Source organism: Panthera onca, chromosome D1 (assembly GCF_046562875.1).
Source record: "Panthera onca isolate mPanOnc1 chromosome D1, mPanOnc1 haplotype 2, whole genome shotgun sequence".
Taxonomy (NCBI): Eukaryota; Metazoa; Chordata; class Mammalia; order Carnivora; family Felidae; genus Panthera; species Panthera onca.
This window is the reverse complement of record NC_138348.1, coordinates 57,702,504-57,728,268: the sequence shown is the minus strand read 5'-3', so window position 1 is coordinate 57,728,268 and position 25,765 is coordinate 57,702,504. Positions and strand designations below refer to the sequence as shown.

The window sequence follows — 25,765 nt, the reverse complement described above, 5'->3', positions numbered from 1 at the left end:
GATGAATGGAGAAACAGAATGTGGTATATCCATACAATGGAATATTATTCAGCCTTAAAAAGGAAGGAAATTCTGCTACGTGCAACAACATAGATGAATCTTGAGGACATTATGCTAAAAGAAATAAGCCAATCACAAAAACACAAATACTGTATGATTGCTCTTATATGTGGTATCTAGAATAGTCAAATTTATAGAGACAGAACGTAGAATGGTGGTTGCCAGGGGTTGAAGGAAGGAGGCAATTGAGAGTTGGGTACAGAGTTTCAGATTTGCAAAATGAAAAAATTTTGGAGATTGGTTGCACAACAATGTGAATTTATTTAACATTACTGAACTGTACACTTAGAAATGGTTAAGATGATAAATTTATGTTGTGTGTTTTTTACCATATGCAGTCTCTGAAGACTATGAAATGATATAAATAGTACCCGTGATAACAATGTAGAGTGAAACAATCAGGATATGAAAATGTGTAACAAATATGACTGTAACTATGTAAACACTATGTGTCATCTACGTGCCTGGGTTTCAGCAGAGCATGTTTTCCCCTATCTCTCATGTTTCATAGTGTGCTTATTATTGCTTTTATCATTAAACATGAATTTTTTTAACATGCAAAATTGAAATGATCAGAAGGAATACAAATCTCTCAGTTCATCATCATTCCTTGGGGCCTAGGGAAGTTTCACAGCCCACCTACACTGGGTTCTGTTCCCCAGGTTTGTCTGGAAAGCCCTTGTGAACTTCTGACCACATGCAGCCCCAGGTCCAATGGTGGCCAGAAGAGGTCATTACTATTCAGTGGGAATGTTTCAGGTTCAGTTCTTCTGTTGCCTCCTTCTCACTACCTTCGTAGAGTCTAGGAAGGACTGAGCCCAGAGAACAAATTATATTTTTACGAGGGTTTTTAGAGTTCCTTATTAAGTTTAGTAGTGAAATATACCAAAATAACAACAGCCCACAGCTGTGTGGTTTTGCATGCTCTAAGATTTGAGGGCACTTTAAGAAAGTTTATTTTCATTTATTTTTCTACCTTCCCTGGTAAGGGTGGTAATGAGTCATTTGTAAATGAGGAAACTGAGGAGACCTGAGTTGCATTAGGGCTGCAAATCCTGAATTAGGACCAAGAACTTCTACATTTCTAGTCTGCTGCTCATTTCAATGAGTCTTATTGTCTACTTGTGGTAAGAGTATTTTATAGTTTTTTTCTAAAAATCCATTTAATGATTTGGTCAAAGGAAATATCCCCAGTGTAGTTAACTCTTCCTTTTCTTTCTTTTTGTTTTATAGGCCGGCAATGTTTCGTGTGCCCTCAGCCTCTCCCGAGAGTTTCTTCTCTATAGTACGTAATGATAGAAGATAAGCCACAGCTCTGATTTACTGGGAAATCCCTTCTGCTTCTGGCCTTTAATCCCTGCAAGGAAAAGACAGCTGTGTGTTTTTATTTTTCTAATTTTATGATCCAAGCCACATTTCTGATTTTGGATTGAATCTCGCCTATCTATTGATCAGTGCATCAGGGGAAAGTTTTTTGGTTTGTAGGAAAATGCTAAGAAGGTATCAACCTGTCCCTTTCCTCCACCGGCTATACCTTAGTGTTACTTCAGTGGGGAACAAGTCCAGGACTGGGAGCGAATGAAATCAATGAGAGCGCTGTGTGCAGGAGAGTGAGTGACTCCCCGCGGGATAACTCATTTTGGCTGTTTCCACAGCGATATCAGTTCTTTCCTTAAAACCAGAGTTCACTTGGCTATCAAGCATCCTGACCAGCTAGTGCAGGGCTCAGCTTCAACCCTGCTCACGTAGCACGTCACCAGACTTAAACAGCTTAGCTCTCTACTTGGATATTTTTGCTTAAAATTTTGAGGGAAGTTGGGGGAAGTATCTATCCCAATAAGATATTGAGATACTAAAGTAACTAAATAATCACTATTATATTTTAATATTTATAAACTATCTCACGTAGGATTCTGCAATTGTATGTATTTATCGATTTTTAATGAATCCATTTAGTAACATTATTCCATTCCGATAATTGGGCAAACAGTGGGATAAGGAAGTAGCCACATGGTCTGGAAACATGTGAGTAATTACAACAGCCAAAGTGATAACCCAACTCTTCTTTATTTCTTTGTGCTTGATCTATTTTTTTTTAATGTTTATTTATTTTTTGAGATAGATACAGAGTGCAAGCAGGGGATGGGTAGAGAGAGAGGGAAACACAGAATCTGAAGCAGGCTCCAGGCTCCGAGCTGTCAGCACAGAGCCCGACGCGGGGCTCGAACTCACAGACCTGAGCTGAAGTCGGAGGCTTAATCGGCTGAGCCACCCAGGCCCCCCCTGTGATTGATTTATTAAAATTCCTGTCTGGGGGCACCTGGGTGGCTCGGTGGGTTGAGCCTCCGACTTCAGCACAGGTCATGATCTTGCAGTTGGTGAGTTTGAGCCCCGTGTCGGGCTCTGTGCCGACATCTTGGAGCCTGAAGCCTGCTTCAGATTCTGTCTCCTTCTCTCTCTATCCCTACCTTGCGCGCACACACACACACACACTCTCTCTCTCTCTCTCTCTCTCTCTCTCAAAAATGAATAAACATTAAAAAAAAAGAATCCCTGTCTGTCCCAGAGAACCAAAACCATGTGCAGTTATAGGTGGATAAGCAGGACACAACAAATTGAGATTACTGGCTCCATTTCTGGCTTTGTAGTATTTTCACTGGGGTTTTGGGCTCATCATTTCCATTCTTCCAAACTTCATTTCCCTTTTTGTTAAAAAAAAAAAAAAAAAAAAAAAAAAAGGACGGTAACTTCTGTCCCCTCTCCGCCAGAGTGGTGGTGGTGATAGTTAGAAGCACATTGAGCTCCTCGGAGAAAGATGCTTTGGGAGCAATAGAACAATTCAGCACGTCCTTCTGAGAGGCATTGAAAATCATGCACAGAGGCTAGCAGGTCATGGGTGGCTGCCAACCCATGGGGCATCTTACAGCCAAAGTGGGCACCAACAGGTGGGCACAAATAAGACATAAGACCCCTGTAGGAGCCCAGGCTAGAGCCAAAGTCTAGAACCCCTTTGTCTTATATTGCACTGTTCTGTGTCTAGGCCAGTTAGGAATTTTGAAGGATCGAGTAGATTTGGCAATGAATTGGCTTTCACTGCTCCAGGGAAGAATAGGTTGGGCCTCTCTGCTATAGGCTTTGGCTCTCTGGACTTCTCTTTCATGGCATTTATGGGTTTCGTTGTAAGTAGTTATTTAACATATCTTTTCTCCATTAGGCTCTAAACTCTGAGAAGTTAGCCTCTAGCACAGTATCCAGTACACTGAAGATTTTTTGAGTGGGTGAATGAATGAGTGAATGAGTGAAGCTTCTTCCCTATACAGAAAACTTACCATCACGCTATCCGAGAGCGGCCATCCTTAGGATCCCTTGGTCTAACCGTGTTAAGTACCACTTCCCTTCCCGAAGTCCTTTGCACCCGCAGATCTACCAGGCCTAACTCAATCGTCTTTAATACCAGGTACTCTTCTGGAGGTGAGGGCCTTACATCCTCCTGTGCCTGGACACAGGAGTTATTCAGGGTGTCCAGTGGTTGGTCATGTGCAACAGGGAAGCTGTAGGAAACCTTGGAAGCACTCCCTGAGACCGCTGTTTGGTAATCTGTATTATTCCCTGCTCTGATTTCTTCCAGGCCCAGATAATAAGAGGATGTCCAGGAACGTGTTGAAATATGAAAAGCTCTTGGCAGAGAGCCCCACCCGGGTGGTAGCTGAGACTGTCATCCAGAGGCCCAATGTGCCCCACCTGCAGACCAGAGACACCTACGAGGGGTTATGTCAGACCCTGGGATCCCAGGTGGGATTCCTCAGGGAAAGAAAAAGGGGGAACAGGCTTAGCTCGAGAGAGAGAAGGTAGAATTGGAATGATGTGAGGGGAAAAGGCTGATGCATTAAAAATTAAAGCTCACTTGGACAGCCTCAGAGTGACCACATTCTGAATCTCCTGCATGCCGGGTTTTTTATGCCGTAGTTCCCCTATATTGGCTTCTGGTCCTAGACCCTTCATCTCTTATGCTGATTCTAGGCTTTCCTTCTAGCCTACTCACTACCAGATCCCTAGCCTCTACTGCTCCTATGAGACAAATTCCAGCCCCTACTTGCTGCTTCAGCCCATCCGGAAGGAAGTCATCCACCTGGAGCCCTATGTTGTTCTCTACCATGACTTTGTCAATGACTTGGAGGCTCAGAAAATTAGAGGACTTGCAGAACCGTGGGTGAGTGTCCCCAAAGCCTGCCAAGGACTTCTCTTTGTGTCATCACATGCCTGGAGTTCAGGAATGTGAGAACAGGCAGCCTGAACAACTGCACACTTTATCAGGCCAGGAATTCAAAATGCCAACTATTCCATAAAACGAATCAATGGTGAAAAAAAAATCACAGTAGTTGTTGCTTCTGGAGGGAGGGGATTGGCTGGGAAAGGGGACAAGGGCATTTTCTGGGGTGTTGAAATGTGCTCTTGATATCTTGTTAGGGATGTGGAGTATGCAACTGTGTGCGTTTGTTAAAATCCAGCAAATGGTACGCTTGAGATCTGTGCATATCATTATATGTAAATTTTATCTAAAAAATTCAAAAGTAAGTATCCTTCCTCCCCAATGTCAATCATTCCACATAATGGGTAGAAATTTCTTTTTTAAAAGGGGCAAGGGGACGCCTGGCTGGTTCAGTTGGAAGAGCATGCAACTCTTGATCTCGGGGTCATGAGTTCAAGCCCCAAGTTGGGTGTAGAGAATACTTAAATATATAAAACACTTTAAAGAAAAGGGTGAAATGATGGGCAAGGAATGATATCATAGCGCAGATTTACAGAATTACAGAGTGGAAAGATGATCTAGTTTAACTAGATTATTTTATTAAAGAGGAAACTGAGGCCCAGAGAGGGGAAGACACTTGATGAAGGTCACATATGTAGCTAGAGCCAGACTTGGAATTTAGGGGTACATCGATGGCTGCTCTGTTATTCTGCCTTCCTATCTCAGCTAACTCAGGCTAAATTATGTTCAGTAACAAAGCCCCCAGATCTCAGACACAACAAGACTAAAGGTTTGTTTCTTACATTATGCGTCTGCCTTGGGCTGACTGCAGGCGTGGCACAGAACTGTCTTCACTTTGAGACCCAGCCTGACAGAGCAGCCTATGTTTGGGACATTTCCAGTCTCAGAGGAGACAAAAAAGACAAGATGGCAAACTCCTAGCTGGCTCCTCCAGCTTCTGCTTCGAAGGGCCAGACATTAATTCTGTCCCTGTTTCACTGGTCAAGGCCAGGCATGAGGCCACAATGGGTTTAATCATCCCCCAGGAAGTGTGGCAAATATTGAGAGAAATACCGCAGTCTATCTCATTTTTATAAGCACGTTGCCTCTTTATAAATGGCACATTAAGGCTGTCTCTGAATAACTTATGTCATCGTGCCCTTGATGGCATGCTGTTCATCCAGGCAGTTATTTGGCTGTTCACCAACAGTACAGAGCCTGCTGTGTGCCACACATTGTCCTGGGTGCTGGACACGCGCAGAGATTAAGTATTGGCTCTTTTCCTTTGGGAGCTCACAGCTTAATGGGGGAAAACAGATATTTACACTATCCTGTGATAGGTGCTGTCATAGAGGTGTATGCAAGGAGCTGTGCTATGGCGGCATCGCAAAGTGAACCTTCCTCTGAGGGAAAAGCGGATGGGAGGGGAGGGAGAAATGGAGAAGTCTTCTCTGTGAATGTGAAATTCATCCGAGTAACAAGATGGAAAAGGGTATGGCAGGAAGACAAAACAGTACGCAAGGACCCGGTAAGCAGTGTGTTCAGAGAATGGGGTGAAGCTTGGTGGCGGAAGTGTGCAAGGGATGGGGTCGGAGCTGATTGGAGATAAAGCTACATGGTGAGACGCCAGGAGGAAGTGCTGAAAATACCATGCTGAGGAGCTTGGATGCTATCCCATAGGCAGGGGGAGAGCTGTCGGACCGTTTAAACAGGAGATGGGCATGATGAGGCCTGTTGATTTTAAGGAAAATTCTGACAGCAGACATGGATTGGAGGGATAAGAGTAGCAGTAATCATCTCATCCAGCAGCCCTTCCAGTGAAGTCTGGAATCTTCGTGCAGAAGACTTGAGAGATTAAGTTCTACTGGTCAGTTGGAACAAAGTATCTTTAGTAGCTTTGGCAGTTTAGGGAACCAGTGGTAGTATCTGGCCAGTAGCTGCTTTTTCCTTAGGACAGGCAGCCCACCCTGCAGTCGTTTGTGGCCAGGTCATCTATCTGGCCTGCACACACTTTGCCACTCTCCCTTTTCCCAGAAGCTGATCTGTAGATGCTGATCCCTGTCTGGTCTTTGGCTTTGCCAGGAATAAGCCTTGGCTTATAGGGTGGGGCTTCTACACGGGAACTGAGCTCAAAGGCTTTGGTGGCTTGTGTCGAATTTAATTAATCTGCTTCCTATCCCAGAGAATGCTCTCTTGTCACTTCTCCCTCTATCCACATCCTACCCATCCCTGAAGACTCAGGTGAAGCCACATGCCCCCCTGGACCCATTAGCCCTGTCACTCTGGTGTACTTTCATGGGTTCTTTCAGTAGGAACTTATTTTTTTCTTCAGAGCATTTCTTGGGGCTACATACAAGAACTTCTCTTTTTTGAACTCAAAGCTTTTGTCACTAGTTGTCTTGTATTTTTTTCATTTATTCTGTCATTTTTGTGTTGTCTAGTATCACTAGCTGTTTCAAGGGTTAGCATCCTGTGTCCTCGCCTAGACTGTAAAGTAGGAGGGATTGTATGTCACCTTTCTTGAAATGCCTAGCCCCATATTATGCCCATTGCAGCCAGAGTAATCTTTAAAAGGCTGCCCTTGCTTAAACTCTTTTATGGGTCGCTTTAATGTCACTTAATGCTCCTTGGCCTGCCTGCTGCTGACCCCCTCCACAGCATGTGCCCCTTGCACTTGACACCCCAGCCACACTAAACAACTTGCACCTCCATGAACAGGCCATGTTCCCACTCGCCTCTGCACACACTCTTCTCTCTGCCTAAATCACTCTTCCCTTGGCCTCTTTTGACCTGTATGATTTTGGTTGTCTTCTGCGCATCCTGGGAAGCCTTCCTGTCCCCCATCAGAAGGGACTACATGCTCCTTCTTAATGTTTGTTTAGTGCCCTGAACTTGTCCATTATGGCCCCACTGCATGACTTATGTCTGCTTCATATGTTGTATTTTCAATGCCTAGCATTGTGCTCAGCACAGAGAATAACCAATAAATATCTGCACCCAAAAGTGAATGACTGTGCTGGTGTACAATAAATGTTAAAGCAATTAAGAGCAAGATGGTTCTTTAATGGGGAGGGAGGTGGAGTGGAGTATCCCTAGGATTTTTCTTTAAACCACTGATGTTGCCCTAGAAAAACGTAAGGGAGCAACTCCTCTAAGAATGTCTCCTCTCTCCTCTACAAAGGGCTCAGGGGAGGATGCTGGGTGAAGGACTAGACAGAAGCGTTATCAGTCACCTACTGATTTCCTGCATCCTGGTACCATAGAAGGATAGGCTGAGAGGACCTCCCAAGAATGTGTTGTTCACATGTTGCATTTTATAGCGAGGGTAACGGGTCCAAGGAAAGGACGAGACTTTTTCAAAGTTGTCTACCTGGGTTAGCGGGAACAATAATACTATAGAAGCCTCCAAGAAGGGAAAGGTGTCTGTCTTGTGCAGTTCATTGCCCTGTGTTCTGCTCTGAATGCATGTGAAGTGCCAGGCCTGGGTCATTAAGCACAGGACTCTAGTTCATTCATTCATTCATTCATTCATTCATTCATTTCACCAATAGTGAGCACCTACTCCCTGCCAGGCTTTCTCTGGACCCTAGGGACACAGTAATAACAAAAGATTTGCCATCATGGAGCTGACATTCTGATGACAGATGCAGAAATAGACACATCCTTATGTAAATATTTCTCTTTCTGGGGCGCCTGGGTGGCTCAGTTGGTTGAGTGTCTGACTCTTGACTTTGACTCAGGTCATGATCCCAGGATTGTGGGATCAGCCCTGTGTCAGGCTCTGCATTGAGCATGGAGCCTGCTTAAGATTCTCTCCCTTTCTCCATCTCCCTCGGGGCACCTGGGTAACTCAGTCAGTTAAGCATCTGACTCTTGGTTTTGGCTCAGGTCATGATCTCACAGCTCGGTTCATGGGATAGAGCCCTGCAGTGGGGGCACTGACAGTGCAGAGCCTGCATGGGATTCCCTCTCCCTCTCTCTGCTCAAGTGCTCTCTTTCTCTCTCAAAGTAGATAAATAAACTTAAAGAATTTAAAATTTATATCTACACATTCAGAGCAAAATGGAAACAGTTAAATTAATGACTTTGAACCTGTTTGGGTTTTTTTTCTCTCCCTCTCTCTGCTCAAGTGCTCTCTTTCTCTCTCAAAATAGATAAATAAACTTAAAGAATTTAAAATTTATATCTACACATTCAGAACAAAATAGAAACAGTTAAATTAATGACTTTGAACCTGTTTGGGGTTTTTTTCCCCCATAATCAAGGCAGTTGCAGCCAAATAGATTTTGATTCTTTGTAGGGAAGGGCTTTGTGGGAATTGTTCAGAGGAGAGGGCTGTGCCCGAGGGTGGGGAATTTCCTTGTTAGAGGTGTTCATTTAATTTGACAAACACTGAGTGCTTACCTTAGGCCAGGCCCTGTGCCACTAGGAGACAAAGAAGAGTGAGAAACAGCCTTGTTCTGACAGAACTCACAATCTCAGATACAAAAGGGATTCAAATAGTACTTTATTTCAGTTAACAAACTTTTATCGAGTGCTTATTGGCTACCAGATATGATGCTAAAGGTTATTTTTAACTCAGATTTTTTTTTGTCATTTATTATTGCTTATTTTCGAGATTGATAGCTATCACTAAATTTGTAGCATGAGCAAAATAATTTTTTGAGAGAGAGTGCGCAAGAATGGGGGAGGGGCAGAGAAAGAGAAAATTTTAAGCAGGCTCCATGCCCCGTGTGGAGCCTAACACGGGGCTCCATCCCACGGCCCTGGGAGCATGGCCTAAACGGAAATCAAGAGTCCTGCTTAACTGACTGAGCCACCCAGGCGCCTCCCACCTTTTTTTTTTTGGCATGTGCAAAATATTTCTAAATTAAGGAGGAATTGGCGATTGTTAGGTTTACACTGAAGAGAGGGGCACGTCTATGGAAATGATACAGTCCTTCCCTTCACATCATAACCACTTGTACTTTCTCTTACGTCCTTCACATCAGTTACAGAGATCTGTGGTGGCATCAGGTGAGAAGCAGTTGCCAGTGGAGTACCGCATCAGCAAAAGGTAAGAGAGGTCCTTCCCTGTAGGGACTCTGGTCATCCTTGCTGCCTGTCCTCAGGCCTGTGGCACAATGGAAGGTCAGCGATAGCCATCCAGAGATGCTGCTAGAGAATCCGTAGTTCATGTATTGTATCTGTACATTCTTGTTGAGAGGGAGGAATTTCTACTCCTCTCACCCAAGGGCCTATGACAGGTTATATGGTCTGAGGACTTAACTAGGAGGCCCTTAGGGAAAGACTTGACAAAACTTCTATGCCCCAAACCAGAAAATAAGTGTGTAGTTATTCTCCTAATCAGGATTGCTTTTCCAGAGGATTCAGTCCTGTCCCCATTTGGAATCTGACTTTATAAGATTCCATTCCTGCTTCCTGACTCATATTCAGAGCATGACTTGCCAACATTCAGGCAAGAAGGGTGGCCGGAATCTCTGGACCTGATGGCTTCTAGAGAGGCAGAAGCAGCTGAGAATCCAGCTTTATCTTCTTCCCTCAATCCTTGATTTGCACTGTAAAGACAGGACTTAGGATTGGTAAGAGGATGAGTCCCCATCGGAGCCAAGGGAGACAGTGACAACAGCATCCATGGAGAGGACAGACCCAGGATGGGTGAATAGTTTTTGTTGTCTGGGAAGTGAGGTGAATAATGAAAGCTTTGATTCAGAATCATTTAGCTTAACTTCTTTGGTACATTTTGTGACCTTTTATTAGGAGTTGTTTTATAAACTTTGGAAGGTCCATATGGCCTCAGCTTCATTGCTTTTCTAACCTTTATGACACTGTAGGGTCAAAGAGAAAATTCGACCTTCTACTTAGACTCATTGCTTTTAGCAGAGTAGGTGGTATTCTTTTTACTTTTCGGGTAAAGAAACTGAGACCCTCATTACTTCCTCTTTTTTCTCTACCATCACTCTGCATCTGTTTGAATTTTGGTTCTGTCCTCACAGCTGCACTGGAACTGGTCCTTCAAAGGTCACCAGTGAACTCCTAATCACCAAATCACTTTCCTGCCCACCAACCTTCACTGATTATCCAACTACCCGCAAAGACCAGTTTTATGACCACGGTGTCCTCAGCTTTTTACATGTCTTGAACTTACTTTTCCAGCCTTGTTTCTCATTACTTCTTTCATAGACCAAATGCTTTCACACTTGTGCATATTCTATATTGTTATACCTCCATGTCTGTGCTTATGTTGTTTCTTCAGCCTGCCTTCCTTCCTTGCATCCTTCTTTCTGGCAATTGATGTAACTCATTCATTCACAGACATATAGTCATTTCTGGCATCAGATCATTGATGCTCCAACCTGTGATGTGTTTTAGTGCCTGGCTGAAGGACACTGTTGACCCACTGCTGGTAACCCTTGATCATCGCATTGGTGCCCTCACAGGCCTTGATGTCCAGCCTCCCTATGCAGAGTATCTCCAGGTGGTGAACTATGGAATCGGTGGTCACTATGAGCCTCACTTTGACCATGCTACGGTAACTATGGGGCCAATGATCAATCTCCTGGGGTAGGGAACCAGGGTATTGCTCTGAGGCAGAGCCCTTAACATGCTCTCAGGGAACACCAAGTGAAATCTTAGAACAAAGACTCTTGTTGCAGGAAGATCTGAAAGCCTTGGTTTCAAGCAGACTGCTGCTGACTCATTTCCTTTTGGGCCACAATCACCCCTCTCTAAAATTTGCTAGTGGGGAGAAAAATGTGGCTTGTCATGTAGTCTTCTGTCTTGTTTCATCCAGGGACTTCCCAGTGAAGATTGTCCTTTTTACAGTCACTTTCCTTTCCACATGATTTCAACTGCCCATCTTTGTTGATGTGTATTGAGCAAGTAATTTTTAAGGATTAAAAGATCTCCCCAAAATTGATCTATAGATCAATAACCCAAACTTTATCAAAATTAGAAGAAATGATAGAAATTAATAAGCTGATCCTAAAATGTATATGGAAATACAAAGGATCCAGGACAGCCAAAATTTTGAAAAAGAACAAAGTTGGAGGACACAACACTACTTGATTTCAAAACGTAATATAGAGCTACAATAATCAGGGCTGTGTGGTATTGATATAAGGATAAACACATAGGTCAGTGGAACAGAACAAAGTCCAGAAATAAACCCACACATGGCCAATTGAATTTTGACAAAGGTGCCACAGAAGTTCAATGAGGAAAAGATACTCTTTTCAACAAATGGTGCTGGGACAATTGGGTATCTACTTGCAAAACAACAACAACAACAACAACAACTTTAGACTCTTACCTCACACCATATACAAAAATTAACTGAAAATGGATTATAGACCTAAATGTAAAACGCGAAACTATAAAATGTCTAGAAGAAAACATAGAGAAATCTTTGTGACTAGGCAAAGTTTCTTAGGATAACAAAACATGATCCATAAAAGAAAAATTAAGAGTGATAAATTGGACCTCATCAAAATTACAATCATTTGCTTTTCAAACACACCATTAGAAAATGAAAGGACAAATCACTAACTAGGAGAAAACACTCATAAATTGTATACCTGGTAAAAAAAGTTGTATCCAAAATATATAAAAAACTTATAATTCAGTAATAAGACAACTCAATTTTTTCTTTTATCTCTCTATCTGTCTATGTATTTATCTATCATCTATCTAAGTAAGCTCTATGCCCAATGTGGGCTTATGAGCTTGAATTCCTAAGCCCAAGATCAAGAGTTGTGTGTTTTACTGACTGAGCCAGCCAGGCACCCCATAACTCAAATTTAAAAAACAGGCTTATTTGAGGGGTGCCTGGGTGGCTCAGTTGCTTAAGTCTCCAACTCTTGATTTCGGCTCAGGTCATAGTCTCACAGTCTGTGAGTTTGAGCCCCACATTGGGCTCTGTGCTGACAATGCAGAGTCTGCTTGGGATTCTCTCTCTCCTTCTCTCTCTCTGCCCCCGCCCACCCTATCAAAATAAATAAATAAACTTTAAATAAATAAATAAATAAATAAATAAATAAATAAAACAATATGTTAAAAATGGGCTTATTTGAATTAATATTATGTATAGGTTAATAATGAAATAGGTTATTTGAATGGGTACTTCACCAAATAAAATAAATGAATGGGTAATAAGCACACAAAAATATGCTCAATGTCATCAGAGAAATAAAAATTAAAACCACAATGAGACAGCACCATACTCCTATTACAGTGGCTAAATAACAAAGACAGATAATATCAAATGTTGATGGAAGTGTGCAGGAGCTCAAACTTTCATACATTGCTGATGGAAATGTGAAATGGTATAGCCATTTTCAAAGATAGTTTGGCAGTTTCTTAAAAAGTTATACATATAGGGGTGCCTGAGTGGCTCAAACATCCAACTTCAGCTCAGGTCATTATCTCATGGTTCATGAATTCAAGCCCCGTGTTGGGTTCTGTGCTGACAGCTCAGAGCCTGGAGCCTGCTTCAGATTCTGTGTCTTCCTCTCTCTCTGCCTTTGCCCAGCTTGCACTTTGTCTCTCTCTCTCAAAAATAAATAAAACATTTACAAAAATTAAAAGAAAAAGTTATACATACGCCTACATGTGATCCACCTATTCCTCTCCTAAGTATTTTACCCAAGAGAAAAGGAAATATGTCCATACAAAGACTTGTACAAGAGGGGCATCTGGGCAGCTCAGTCGGTTAAGCATCCGACTCTTCATTTCAGTTCCGGTCAAGATCTCACAGTTCATGAGATTGAGCCCTGCACTGGGCTCTGTGCTAACAGCACAGAGCCTGCATGGGATTTCTCTCTCTCCCTGTCTCTCTCTCTGCCCCTCCCCACTCTCTTTTTCTCTCTCTCTCTCAAAATAAATAAATAAATAAATTTTAAAAAAGACTTGTATAAGAATGTTTAAAATAGATTTTTGATAATAGCTAAGAATTATAAACAATCCAAATGCTCATCAACAAGTGAATGAATAAAAACATTTTTCTATATCCACACAATGGAATACTACTCAGCAATAGAAAGGAATGAACTACCACTGATATACCCAACAATATAGATGAATCTTAAAAACACTATGCCAAAAAACAAAACAAAAAAAACACTAAGCTAAGTGAAAGAAGCCAAACAAAAAAAAGACTACATATTTTATGAGTCTGTTTATTATGAAATTTCTAGAAAAGGCAAACTATAGAGACAGAAAGTACATCAGTGGTTGCTCAGGGTTGAGGGTGGGATAGGCACTGACTACAAACTGACATGAGGGAACTTTTTAAGTTGGAAAAGTGCTCTAAAATTGGATTGTGCGAGTGGTGCACAACTGGTAAAATTTACCAAAACTCACTGAAAAAAGTACCCTTACAATGGGTGAATTTTATGATATGTAAATTATATCTCAGTTAAACTGTTCTATGTCAAAAGAGTGTGCCTCTTTGGCAAATAACTGGGAACTCCAGTCTTACGACTTGGTGTTCGTAGTTCCTACAGAGTAATTATCTGTAATAGTGTATATGCAAATTTCTTTATTTCACTGGAACCGAAGGTACAGTTAACCTCAGATAGTACTTCCACTACTGACAAGCAGTTCTGTTTGATTAGTACAGTTGACCCTTGAACAACTCAGGCCAACCCCTTGCACAGTCAAGAATCTGTATAATTTTGACTCCCCAAACACTTAACTTCTCATAGCCTACTCTTGACTGGAAGTCTTGCTGATGACATAAAACATTGATTAACACATATTTTGTATGTTTTATATACTGTAATCTTACAATAAAGCAAGCTAGATAAAAGAAAAATGTTATTAAGAAGATCATAAGGAAGAGAAAACATGTTTACAGCACTTATTGAAAAAAATCTATGTACAAGTGGACCTGCCCAGTTCAAACCCATATTGTTCAAGGATCAACTGTATACAATTCATTTAAATGAGTCTCTGATAAATTAGTAAAAGAAAAACAGTAATTGAGTACCTGCCAGCAAGGGTGGGTACTCAACTAGGTGTGGCTCAAGGCTATAGCCCTTCTGTGACACCCCCATTTTCCTCCCTGTATTATGTTAGAATCCTGACTGTTACTGTGGTGCCATGTGCATAAAATAATGATATGTTTTATTTTTGTCCCAGTCACCAACCAGTCCACTGTACAGAATGAAGTCTGGGAACCGAGTTGCAACATTTATGATCTATGTGAGTCTTGCTTTGGAAGGACCAGAGCTTCTTATTCAATGACTATTTATACTGCTTTTATTTTATGGTTTTCAAAACCGTATCAGATACTGATTTTATCTATCTATCTGTCTATCTATACAGTGCAAAAATCTCTGAGACTTGTGACTTTCAGACAGCATTTTTATTAGGCTCTATAGGAGCTAAAGAAATATAAGTCAGGGTTCCTGCCCGCAAAGAGCTTATACTGCATACACTTAAATATGACCTTCTCATAGGCAGTAATTAGGAAGGGAAGTGGGGTTACATTGAAGGCCAAGAGATTCCTGACCAACACAGGAAGAGAATGTGAAGGTCTCTCTCTTTGAAGTCCCATAGACTAACTGGTGTTGGAAAGCATGGACCCAGAGATGAGGTTGTAGAGCCATGACAGGAAAGAGGAAAGAGAAATGAGACACCTAAGATTATGGAAGAATAGAGATGCCTACTGAGATGCTCTCTTATATGCAGTGAAAATTCTCTTTCCTATCTCCCCATAAAATGTTCAGTAAAATCAGCATTAAACCCCCTTAACAAATAAATTGGCCTCCTCTCCTAGTTTCTGACCTGATCCTACAGGAATTGAACCCAGTTGCTGTTATCTCACCAACCCCCTTCCCTTCAAATCATGTGGGTTTACTTCATTCTCTATGGACAAGTCATAATTTCAGTCGTCTGTCACTTAAATTATAAGAGGTGTATTACTGTTCACTGAAGGCATAAACATGTTAGTAGAAGGGCTCTGCATAACACCCAAAGATGAAGTCCTGTTTCAGGCTCATTAGAATAGCAGACACACCCCACCCTAGCATTCCCTCTTTTGTCAGTGCTGTATTGTCTCCACAGTACAGCCAAGAAAGGACTAGAGGCCACACTTTATGGTCTGTAATGCTGGTGATCCCTTTGTGTTTCTTCACGTGACTCAGTTTTCTACTTCCTGCAGAACTGGAAGGCTATCACTTCCAATGTGTCTGGCCTCTAGTGGTTATTCTGAGTGTTCTTATCAGGCAGAGGGACGTCAGCTCTCCAGGCAGGGGGCATGTCTTATTGCCTGCAGCTGGTTGCATCTCTGGTTGATGACTCAAGCTGGCATGGGTGGTCACAGACAGTGATGAATATCGTTATCAACCAAAGAGTAGGACATCTAGGGGCCAGTATCTCCCTGTCCTTTACTTCCCTAATATCTCCTACCACTGGTTCCCTGGTTACAGAGGTCCAGTTACTATGGTGAGGGTAGCATCGATGCAAGAGCCCTGCAATTTTAAATGGCAAAATGCAAGTGTGTGTGTATGGGGGAGGGGGGTGAGTGCACACAGACATGTGCATGTACATTTGGGTTTTAAGCGTTTGTGACAGTGGATTGGAATGCACTTTGGGTTTGCACAGTGGAATGGAATGCACTTAGAGTTGGCCTAATTCTGGTTCTGCCGCTTGATATACGTGGCCTCAGCACAAACTACATCAATTCTTTAAGCTCGTTTTCTTGTCCTGTGCCTCCCATTGGGTTGTCTTGAGGATCTGATGAAATAACATAAGGGAACATCACTCTATAAAGTTTTATCCGGCATGTTTCTACCATTGTACCTCACAAGCAAGTATAGAACCCCTTAAAGGGGCACTGGCATCATGGGACCTAGGAAGTGCTAGGTTATGCCCAATTCTTTCACCTTCAGGTTGGGGAAAAGACCGTCATAAACATTTCTAACAACAAGCATAGGGTTTGTGGAGAACCTAAGAGTTATACTGCAGGGAGAAAATAATGTATAAGATGTACAGAGGACTGAGCTGAAATCAAATTTGTAATTTTCTGTTCAAATTGGATAAGATCAGTCCCAGTACAAAACAGTAAAAGCTTTAGTCCTACCCCACCGTCTTCGCAATCCTGTTCAGGCACTTCATAGCACACAAGTCAGGTTCTCTTTTCAATTTGTTGGATAAGTCATTCCTTCCTACCATACTGCAAAACCACAGGTACAGGAATGCAGGAAAGTCCAGGTTCCCCCTGGGTAAACCCATAGTTGCCCACAGCAGGAGTTAGAACAGAATCATCTAGTTTGTTGGTTACACAAGGGCCAAATTGTTGCTCTCATCGACCTTCTCAAAGGTTGCTAAGAAATGCTAAAAATCACCACTGCCATCACCAGGTTCTGAAGCACCACGTCAATTCAATTTCTTCTAACAAGTGCCAGCTTCCCAACCCCTGACAGGTGAATGTGGTGGGATCCATGACTGTTCTGATAGACAGGGCGAGGTAAGACTGGCACTGTCATGTGCTCCTAGTGCAGCATGTGTCAAAAGTATTCAACGCATGCACACACTCTTGACTCAGTAATACTAATGGTCCAGACCCTTTCCTATGAGAAGAGCATAAGATGAAAAAATGATTTTACTCATTAAGAGTTGTTTATAATAGTAAACATTTGGAAATAACCTGAATGTTCAAGGGTGTAGCATAAAGATTGTAAGCAGGGACTCTGTAGTTAGCATTGGCTCAGTTAAATCAGGCTCAGTCACTGAGGAAGTCAGGTGACCTTTTGTGAAGTACTTAAACTGAGACTCAGTTTCCTATCTGTAAAAAAGTGAATTATAACAATAACAATTCTAATTTATAGACTGTTGTGAGGAATAAGTAGGATATCCACGAGGACTTAGTATAATATCTAGCATATAGTCAATGGTGAGTAAATGTCAGTTACTAGTATGTAAATTATAACAATGCCTTTTTTTCCTCGATGATAAGATGAGTAATATTTTAAGTATTTTCCTGTATTTTAAAATTATTTATATATTTGACAATCAGAAAAAAACTTCATATTAAGAGAACATATCCACAATTCTAGAATATACCAGTGGTGAAACTCCTTAGCTGAGGTTACCTAGAGAGAGATGAGTGGTGTGGGAAACATGCCACAGCTGCAGTCAGTGGTTCCTACAATGCCCAACTTTGAAAACTAACTGTTATCTAAACAGTGCTCTGCAAGCCACAGTCATGACCCATTCGTGGGCTGTGAAATTAATTTAGTGGATGTGGTCGGCATTTGAGAAATCGGAACTAGAATAGAATGAAATAAAATGGAAAATAACAAAGGGTATCTCATCTAAGAATGTTTATGAAACTTGTACTTCAGGGGCGTGTGTGTGTCTTGGGTTGTGATAATAAACTAGATTTCTTCCTGAGGGTCTCAAACTTCGAATCTACTTACTGTAGTCCTCAATAAGGATGTTAGCTGGAAGGATAAAGAAAGAGGGAATTCCTAAAGGCTTTCCAATTTGTGGCCCTGCGGGCAAACACTGATGCCATTGAGCAGTCTTCCTTAATTCCTAAATTGGGTCATTGTCTCTCAATAAGTATTTCTCCCAGAGCTGAAATAGAGGAAGGAATCTATGTGGAAATGACATCAGATGTCAGGTGGGGCAGAGTTGGATAGCCAGGGGCTATTTCAACGCTGGCTCTTCTCTGGCACTGTAGCTGAGCTCGGTGGAAGCTGGAGGAGCCACCGCCTTCATCTATGCCAACTTCAGCGTGCCTGTGGTCAAGGTGAGTGGGGATCTGGTCCCAGCACACGGTGGTAATAAAAGTGCAGAACTAACACTCGAGCTTTGGTGCTGTCTGTGTCTGCAAGCTTATTCCTGGGAGGGAGGATAAAAAGATGTTTTCCCCTGATTCTCGAAATTAAAGGTAATTCCTCAATGTGGATGGCCACATGATACTTGTGCCTCTATTTTTTAATTTTATGACTACTTATATTGCAAGTAGCTGGATAACATGTCTGCCTTCTCTATTACAATAAACTCCTCAAGGTAAGAACTCAGTTTTAGTGACCTTTGGATCCTCTGAACACTGAGGGCCGAAGGCACTGAGGGTACAGACAAAAACTCATAGTCCTTGTCGTCCAGGAGCTCACAGAGAAGTTAACAGGCAGGAACAAAATATGGCAATAAGAGCTATGACATCACGTGAGGCACAGAGGAGGGCCATGTGATAAGAGGTTTTACTCCCCCCTCCCTCATCCCCTGGTTCAGACCAGTCAAGCTCCCTCACAGCCCCTACCTAATTCAGGAATGAAATGAATATATATAAATGATATCGTGCCTATAAAACACTTAGCACAGTGCCAGGCACAAGATAAGTACCGCATAATAAAATGCAGAAATCTCCGAATACTCGGGATTGGTGTCTCTTCTGGGCTTGGGGATGCAGATGTTGTCAGTGCATCTTGGGAAGCTGTTCATTACTTTGGGTTTAAACTGCTTCTAATGGCCAAGGTTAAACTAAGTGTATAGGAATTGTATAGGGGGAAAAAAAAGCTGTGTATGGGATCAAAAAGAACATATAGCATTTGGAGTCAAAACACCTGGGTTTGAGTCTTGTGCTCCTTCTTAGTTGTGTTATTTAAAGCCGCTAAGCCTCAGCTTCCTTGCTGCTAAAGTTGGGAGTTATGATAATGCCTGCTTCCTGGGGGTGTTATTAGTAAGTGCCAAAGGAAGGGTATGCATCTGAATTAAGTTCTTAATTGTATAAGGAATATTTTGTTCCATTTTGTGGTTTTTCCTGAGTGCCTCTCCTCAGTGATCCCATGACATCACGGGATTCACCTTTCTCCTAGCACTTGCTACACCGTCTTGTTCTGGTTTGTTTTTCTGTCTTGTCTCTCCACTAAGACTGTGGGCTCCTGAGAGCAGAATTGGACATGATTTGTCTCTGCATCCTCAGAGCCTGGAGCAGAGAATGCCCTCAATAAATGATGTATGCATGAATGAATGGGTGAACGGCAACTTACGCCATTTTGTGCCATTTTATGCATGACTTGCTTCCAATCTGCGTGGATAATTTTCTCATTTAATGACATGCATGCATTTGCCTTAGTCATGTACTTCCAAAGGACTGAAATTCTGGGCTTACCCTCTCTGGGGTGGGCCCTTTTGTTTTCAGAATGCAGCACTGTTTTGGTGGAATCTGCACAGGAGTGGTGAAGGGGATGGAGACACACTTCATGCTGGTTGTCCTGTCCTGGTGGGAGATAAGTGGGGTAAGGCCTGCCTTTCTGGGCATAAGAATGGGGCGAGGGGTTCAGAGTAAAGTGAAATAGGGGGTGGATGGAAAATAGCATAGCCTTGCCATTCCAATAGCTTCATTATAGTGCCACATTATATTGAGATGATCAGGTTGTTGGGTTAGTTGCCCCCAACAGATTGGGAAGCCTTAAAGGACAGATCCTCTCACAGAGAAGCTGTCAGTGAAAGTTTATTGACCTGACCAGACAGGCCTTGCTTTCTGAGCACAGTTGAGGAGGAAAATGGTGCTAAGTTCCAGCCCTCTAATCCAAGGAGAGAACCATCGAGCTACTATGTGTAGCATTTAGTGCCTCCCCGTGAGGAGATGGTCAACCAAGGAAGAGATAAATAAGCAGATGTATTTATGTCATATATGTGTCCAAAACCATGTAGTTCTGATGACAGAAAAAGAAATAGACGAGAGACTCTCGTGCTGATATAGGGAATTGCCAGGAGAAGCCACTCCTTTATGCTCATTACTCTGGATTGGCACCAGGGGGAAGGTGGACTTTTAGGAGCTACATGAATAAAGAGTAAGTGACCTTAGTACCCAAGGTTTGAGAATCAGTCTACAGTAGACAGGCCCTGTCAAAGACTTTTTCTAGGGGGCAATGTCCTCTTTGCTATTTATCTTTGCTAGAAGCAACATCCTGTGGTCTGTAGCAGGGCTGGGACAAAGATAGGGCAAGCGAGTTGCGTAGGGTGCAGAATGCAAGTAGGTCCTCACACAGCCCTAGGAGCGAGCATCACTGCTGTCTGCTCTGTTGAGCCTGCTCTCTTCTTCTTCTTCCCTATTCTCCCCCAGTGGCCAACAAGTGGATACATGAGTATGGACAGGAATTCCGCAGACCATGCAGCTCAAGCCCTGAAGACTAAAATGTTGGCAGAGAGAAGCTGGTGGAGTCCTGTGGCTTTCCAGAGAAGCCAGAAGCAAAAAGCTAAGCTAGGAGAGGAGAAAGGAGAGCTACCGGAAGAGGGCCTTGTAAGCATTGCTTGTTCCTTGCAAATGGGAGCTAAGGAAGTGATCTGTATCAGGGAACAGAATTTTCATGGTTTCTCCTCCAGTCATTGCAGTCAGAATAGAATGGACAGGCAATACAAAGAAGGTAACAAGAAATCCAAAGGGAGAAGTTTCTGGGGCTCAGGCTCTCTATGTTGGAAACAGGACTTACCAACAGTCCCTGGGGTTTGGTCAATGACGTTTCTGCCACTTTGAGCACTGACCACAGGGGCCCAGAAGTGGCAATGAGGACACCTGCAGGAAGGGGCTAGCCTGACTTCCATGGCTTTTTGCCCTTCCCTCCATTGACTTCTGCTGAGCACGGATTGTTTCTGTAACAGGAGTGTACCTCATATGATATTTTTAAAAAACAGAATGAAGTTTTCTTCTTATTTTATATGATGATTTTTTAATACAGCCATTAAAAGTGTTTATAAATCATTTTTCACAACCAAGAATATTCTCACATGATAACATTGAGTAAAAAAAAATATACATGTATATATATGTGTGTGTGTGTATATATATATATATATATATATATATATATATATATAATTATGCTATAATCTCAACTTGGCTCACCTCCCACCAATCCCCTCTCATTACATTCCAGACACGTGAAATTCTTTCCATTCCTAAAACCACTATGGTCATTGCCATCAGTATCATCCCCACCTTTCAGGTCTTTGCATTGGCTGCTCCCTCAAATCCCCCCATGGCCAAGTTCTTCTTGTTGTCCCACTCTGGGCTCAGTGTCGCTTCAGAGAGGGCTTTCCTGACCACCTGACCGTCCAGTCATTTTCTTTCATGTTAATGGATTTTATTTTCTTCATGTTTCTCAAATTGCAATTACTCTAGTCATTTAACTGTGGTCAGTTTCCTTCCCTGCAGGCTGTGTGCGTTAGGACTCCACCCTACTTTGTACACGCCTCTATAATAGCCCCCATCGCCCTGAATTTCAGTATTTGTTTATTTGCTTTGCTACCTGCACTGGACTCTGTACTCCTTCTTCCTCCTGGTATCCCCAGAAAGTCTGGTTCAAATAAGTAGGCGTTCAGCAAATATTTTTGGATAAGTGAATAAAAAGGCATCTTTTGAGCTGTGCTTTGGAAGACTGGTAGAATTTTTAAGGTAGAGTCTAATGAGGAGAAGCATTTCCCAGCAGAAGGGCTAGCATGAGCTAAGGCTGTATTGGTAAGTAATTGTAATGTCTGAGCAGTTGTGCAGAGAACATTCCAGGCAACTTGACTCAGGTTCTTTTTTTTTTTTTTAATTTTTTTTTTTTTTTTTAATTTTTTTTTTTCAACGTTTTTTATTTATTTTGGGACAGAGAGAGACAGAGCATGAACGGGGAAGGGTCAGAGAGAGAGGGAGACACAGAATCGGAAACAGGCTCCAGGCTCCGAGCCATCAGCCCAGAGCCTGACGCGGGGCTCGAACTCACGGACCGCGAGATCGTGACCTGGCTGAAGTCGGACGCTTAACCGACTGCGCCACCCAGGCGCCCCTTGACTCAGGTTCTTTAACAGGGGTGGGAGTGTGTATCTGGCTCACAAAGTAGGCACACTGTTAAGGGATTGGGTGGTTGGATGCTGTGTTGTCTCTGCCCCCTCCCTGCACCATGCACTTCAGGATTTCTGCTTGCCAGAGCTCTGTGGCCCCGAAGGAAAGAGTTCTGATGTGCTGATAGCCAGCTTCCCCCAGGGCCTCGATGAGCACCGGGTCACATCTTTAGTATTTCTGCCGAGTGTGCCAAGATTCTGGAAATCCTCTTACTGAATTACTAAATCTTGTCATGTAGGGGAAGGAATTTTAGCTCTACCCTTCTGTATTCTTAGCTGAGATCTCTGTAATAAAAGATTAATAAGAGAAAAACAGAAGTTTATGAACATGTATACCTCATGTATACATGAGAAACACTGAAGGAAAAATGAGTAACTCCGCTAGGTGGCTTAGAATTCAGGATTAAATATCATCCTAAAAGGGAAAGGGGAGGGGGAGGTGTAGGCCTCTTAGAGGAGATTTTTAGGAAAGATGAATGGGCCCTTAGAATAGATGAGGTATGACAGTTTGTGACAAAGTCTGTCTGGATGCCATGTCTACTTCTAGTCTCCTCTCCTGTGGTAAGAGTCAATCCTTCCCAGTCGCGGAAACTCCCAGAGGGGATTTTTGACAATTGATTTCCTTTTGAAGGATCTGTCTTTAGGCAGATAAGGGGAGTTCAGAGAAAGCTACTCCCTGCATTTACTGTTTTTCAAGTGCCTACGGCTCAACATCATTCAGATGCCAGAGTAGCATATTTGGGGGTGGCATGGTCTGCTAGCCTCAGTCACATACTGAGGCTCCAGAGGACCGGACTTGAAACAGAAAGCTACTGTCTGTGAGCAACACGGCTCGCCTTTCTTTACAGCTGCAGGGATCAGAGCTGGGCCTTCTCAGAATTGCAGGGTTGGTCTCAGCTAATAACAGCAATGGTGAACTTGGATGAGTTTACTGTACGATGGGCACTGTTCTAAGGCCTTATACGTATCAATGATTTAAATGTTCATCCCAACCCTCGCTACAGTGTTATGGCTGTTTTACAGATAGGGAGGCAAAGGTGGGGTTAAGTAACTTACCCAAGTGCCATAGTCTGGCTCCAAATCTTGTGCTTTGAACCACTACTTTTGCAATTTCTGATATGTGACAATTATCACACATCCTGATCAGGTGACTGAGGCCCAAGAACTGTTTGGCAGATGAAACAAATGCTTACTGAGCATTCCCCAGGGGCAGGCACTAGGCCCAGGCATGCTATGGGGGTGCTGAGAGGTACAGGACACAGTCCCTGGGAGCTAATGGCCAGTAGGGGGGTAACACAAATGCATCCAGGGTTAAATGTAAGTTAAGCACAATATGAAAAGGTTGCACGCAATAAGAGATGAATTATTGAATGCCACAGTCCAGAACTGAAGGGATCACTGTGGCTTGGGGTGGTTGGGATAGCCTCATTTATTTATCCAAATCACATAGCCAAGGTGTTGCCTCAGTGCCAGGCCCTTGCAGGCACCAGGAATGTAGAGGGAAATTAGAATGCTGACCCTGTCCAGACCTTCAGATCACAAGACAGTGTAGCCACAGGTGGAAACAGGAACACGGCACTGAGAAGCCCCCCCCCCCCCGGGGGCTTCATGGGAAGGAGAGGCTGACGAAGTCTTGAAAATGCTGAGGGTCTGGAGAGGCGTGGAAGGAGGGGCAGGGCTGTGCAAACAGGGGGGATGCCTGTCTCTAAGCTATGAATAGTACCACCTTACTTTTGGCCAGTATGTTAGTTTTTCAAAACACTTTTAGCACTTTTCTTGAGCCTCACCTACCCAGGGAGGAAAGAGCAGGCATTATGGAAAGCAAGGTCTGGAATGGTTAGTGGCCTGCCTGGGGTCATATAAGAGAGCTTGGTCTGAGGCCTGGTCCTTTGTCTCCTTCACCAGTGCTTTCCACTCAGTGGTTATCAAAGCTGTGTTCTTTCATCATACCACAACTGGAGAGTGGAAAGGCCTTATTCTTTTATATTTGCAGCAGTCTCTATGCCCTCAGCAACTGACTAGTCCTGCTAGAAAGTGGTGTGTTTTGGGGGCCCAACAGTGCTTAGGGGGTAGGTAGCTAAACCTAGATAGGACTGACTGCTGCTTGGGGCATTGCTTGTTTATAATTTTGATTTCTTGAACCATTCTTCAGCCTTTCTTTTTCTTTTCTTTTTTCTTTAACATTTTTTAATGCTTTTATTTATTTTTGAGACAGAAACAGAACGTGAGTGGGGGAGGGGCAGAGCAAGACAGGGAGACACAGAATCTGAAGAAGGCTCCAGGCTCTGAGCTGTCAGCACAGAGCCCGACATGGAGCTTGACCTTATCAACCATGAGATCATGACCGGAGCTGAAGTCTGACACTTAACTGACTGAGCCACCAGATGCCCCATTCAGCCTTTTTTCTAACAGCCTTGTCCAACTGAGCTCCTGGCATTGCACTGCGTATCACGCACAAGCCTCACTCCAGGGAATATTCTTTTAAGTAAATGATATCACTAGTGGCCCCATACAGACCATGTACAGTAGGCCAGGCATGTGCTAAGAACTTGGGTGTACTTGTCTCCTTCAATTCTTACAATGAGATAGGTACTATTACCCCCATTTTGCAGATGAGAGAAACTGAGGCAGAGAACATGTAATTTGCATGAGGTTACACATCTATACAGCGACAGAGGCAGGATTCAAACTCAGGTCTATCTCCAAAGATCTTAACTAGCCCTCTGTTGTCTGCATTACATGTTATTTGCCTCTGGTTATTTTGCTACCATTGGCAATAATATCTTTTGGAGCCAACAATTTTTAAGAGGAGTTTCTAACCCTTTCCCAGGCATTGAAAGATCTATCCATTCTGCCTCTAGTGCCTAATGGCTAAGAATCCTATCAGATGTAGTTGTTTTTTTTTTTTTAATCTATTTATTTATTTATTTGTTTAAGTATGTTCCATGGCCAATGTGGGGCTTGAACTCATGTCCTTGAGATCAAGAGTCATATGCTCTACCGACTGAGCCAGCCAGGCGCTCCAGATGTAGGTATTTGTTGAAACACAAATGAACCACCTCAATTCCACAGAGCTACACTGAACACTTATTGTGTGAACAGTTCCACGCTAGGTGCTCCAAGAGAATCCAAGAAAATGAGGAGGCCTGCTCATTGCCCTTAAGGCAAAATGAGCACACACCCAAATATAAGAAAGCTAATTGGATATAATCAAGTGGAAAGCTGTGTGGTGCTACCCTAAGGATCATGGCAGGTGGGAGAAAGGGGAGAAGGCTAGACTGGGCGGAGAGGGCTTCCACACTGGGGCCCCAGGAACACAGTGGAGAGAACATGTGTCTATGAAGGGCAGGGACCAGCTACCACCTCACTTGTCCCCCTTTTACACACAAGAGGACAGGGAGAGCTGTCTGGGAGAAGGAAGTAAATAATTCCGGGGGGCCCTTGTCCAGCAGTGCCAAGGGCAGTCAGCATAAACTGCCCTTTCATGGAACCATTCAAAGAGTCTGCTGTCTGGGGGACTTGGCTGCTCAAGCTGGTAGAGGGCAAAGGAGAGGGGGTAGGTTGGGGAGGAGGGACATTTGTAGGCAGACACTTAGCACAACTATGAAATGAGCT

The 25,765-nt window shown here is 43.0% G+C and overlaps 1 protein-coding gene across 3 annotated transcripts in view; it reads left to right on the top strand.

Annotated features, from left to right (window-relative positions):
- P4HA3 (prolyl 4-hydroxylase subunit alpha 3) overlaps positions 1–20,504 on the top strand; it is a 41,185-nt gene extending 20,681 nt beyond the window's left edge. For 2 of the 3 annotated variants that reach the window (XM_060605652.3, XM_060605650.3), the window contains 9 exons: positions 1,294–1,345; positions 3,689–3,852; positions 4,094–4,270; positions 9,301–9,365; positions 10,682–10,841; positions 14,450–14,512; positions 18,000–18,068; positions 19,464–19,560; positions 20,391–20,504. In XM_060605652.3, the coding sequence (XP_060461635.3) occupies positions 1,294–1,345; positions 3,689–3,852; positions 4,094–4,270; positions 9,301–9,365; positions 10,682–10,841; positions 14,450–14,512; positions 18,000–18,068; positions 19,464–19,560; positions 20,391–20,461 (918 nt within the window). In that variant the 3' untranslated portion in view covers positions 20,462–20,504. The remainder of the gene's footprint in view (positions 1–1,293; positions 1,346–3,688; positions 3,853–4,093; positions 4,271–9,300; positions 9,366–10,681; positions 10,842–14,449; positions 14,513–17,999; positions 18,069–19,463; positions 19,561–20,390) is intronic. The other variant, XM_060605651.3, reaches the window with a different exon arrangement.
- The last annotated feature ends 5,261 nt before the right edge of the window (positions 20,505–25,765 follow it).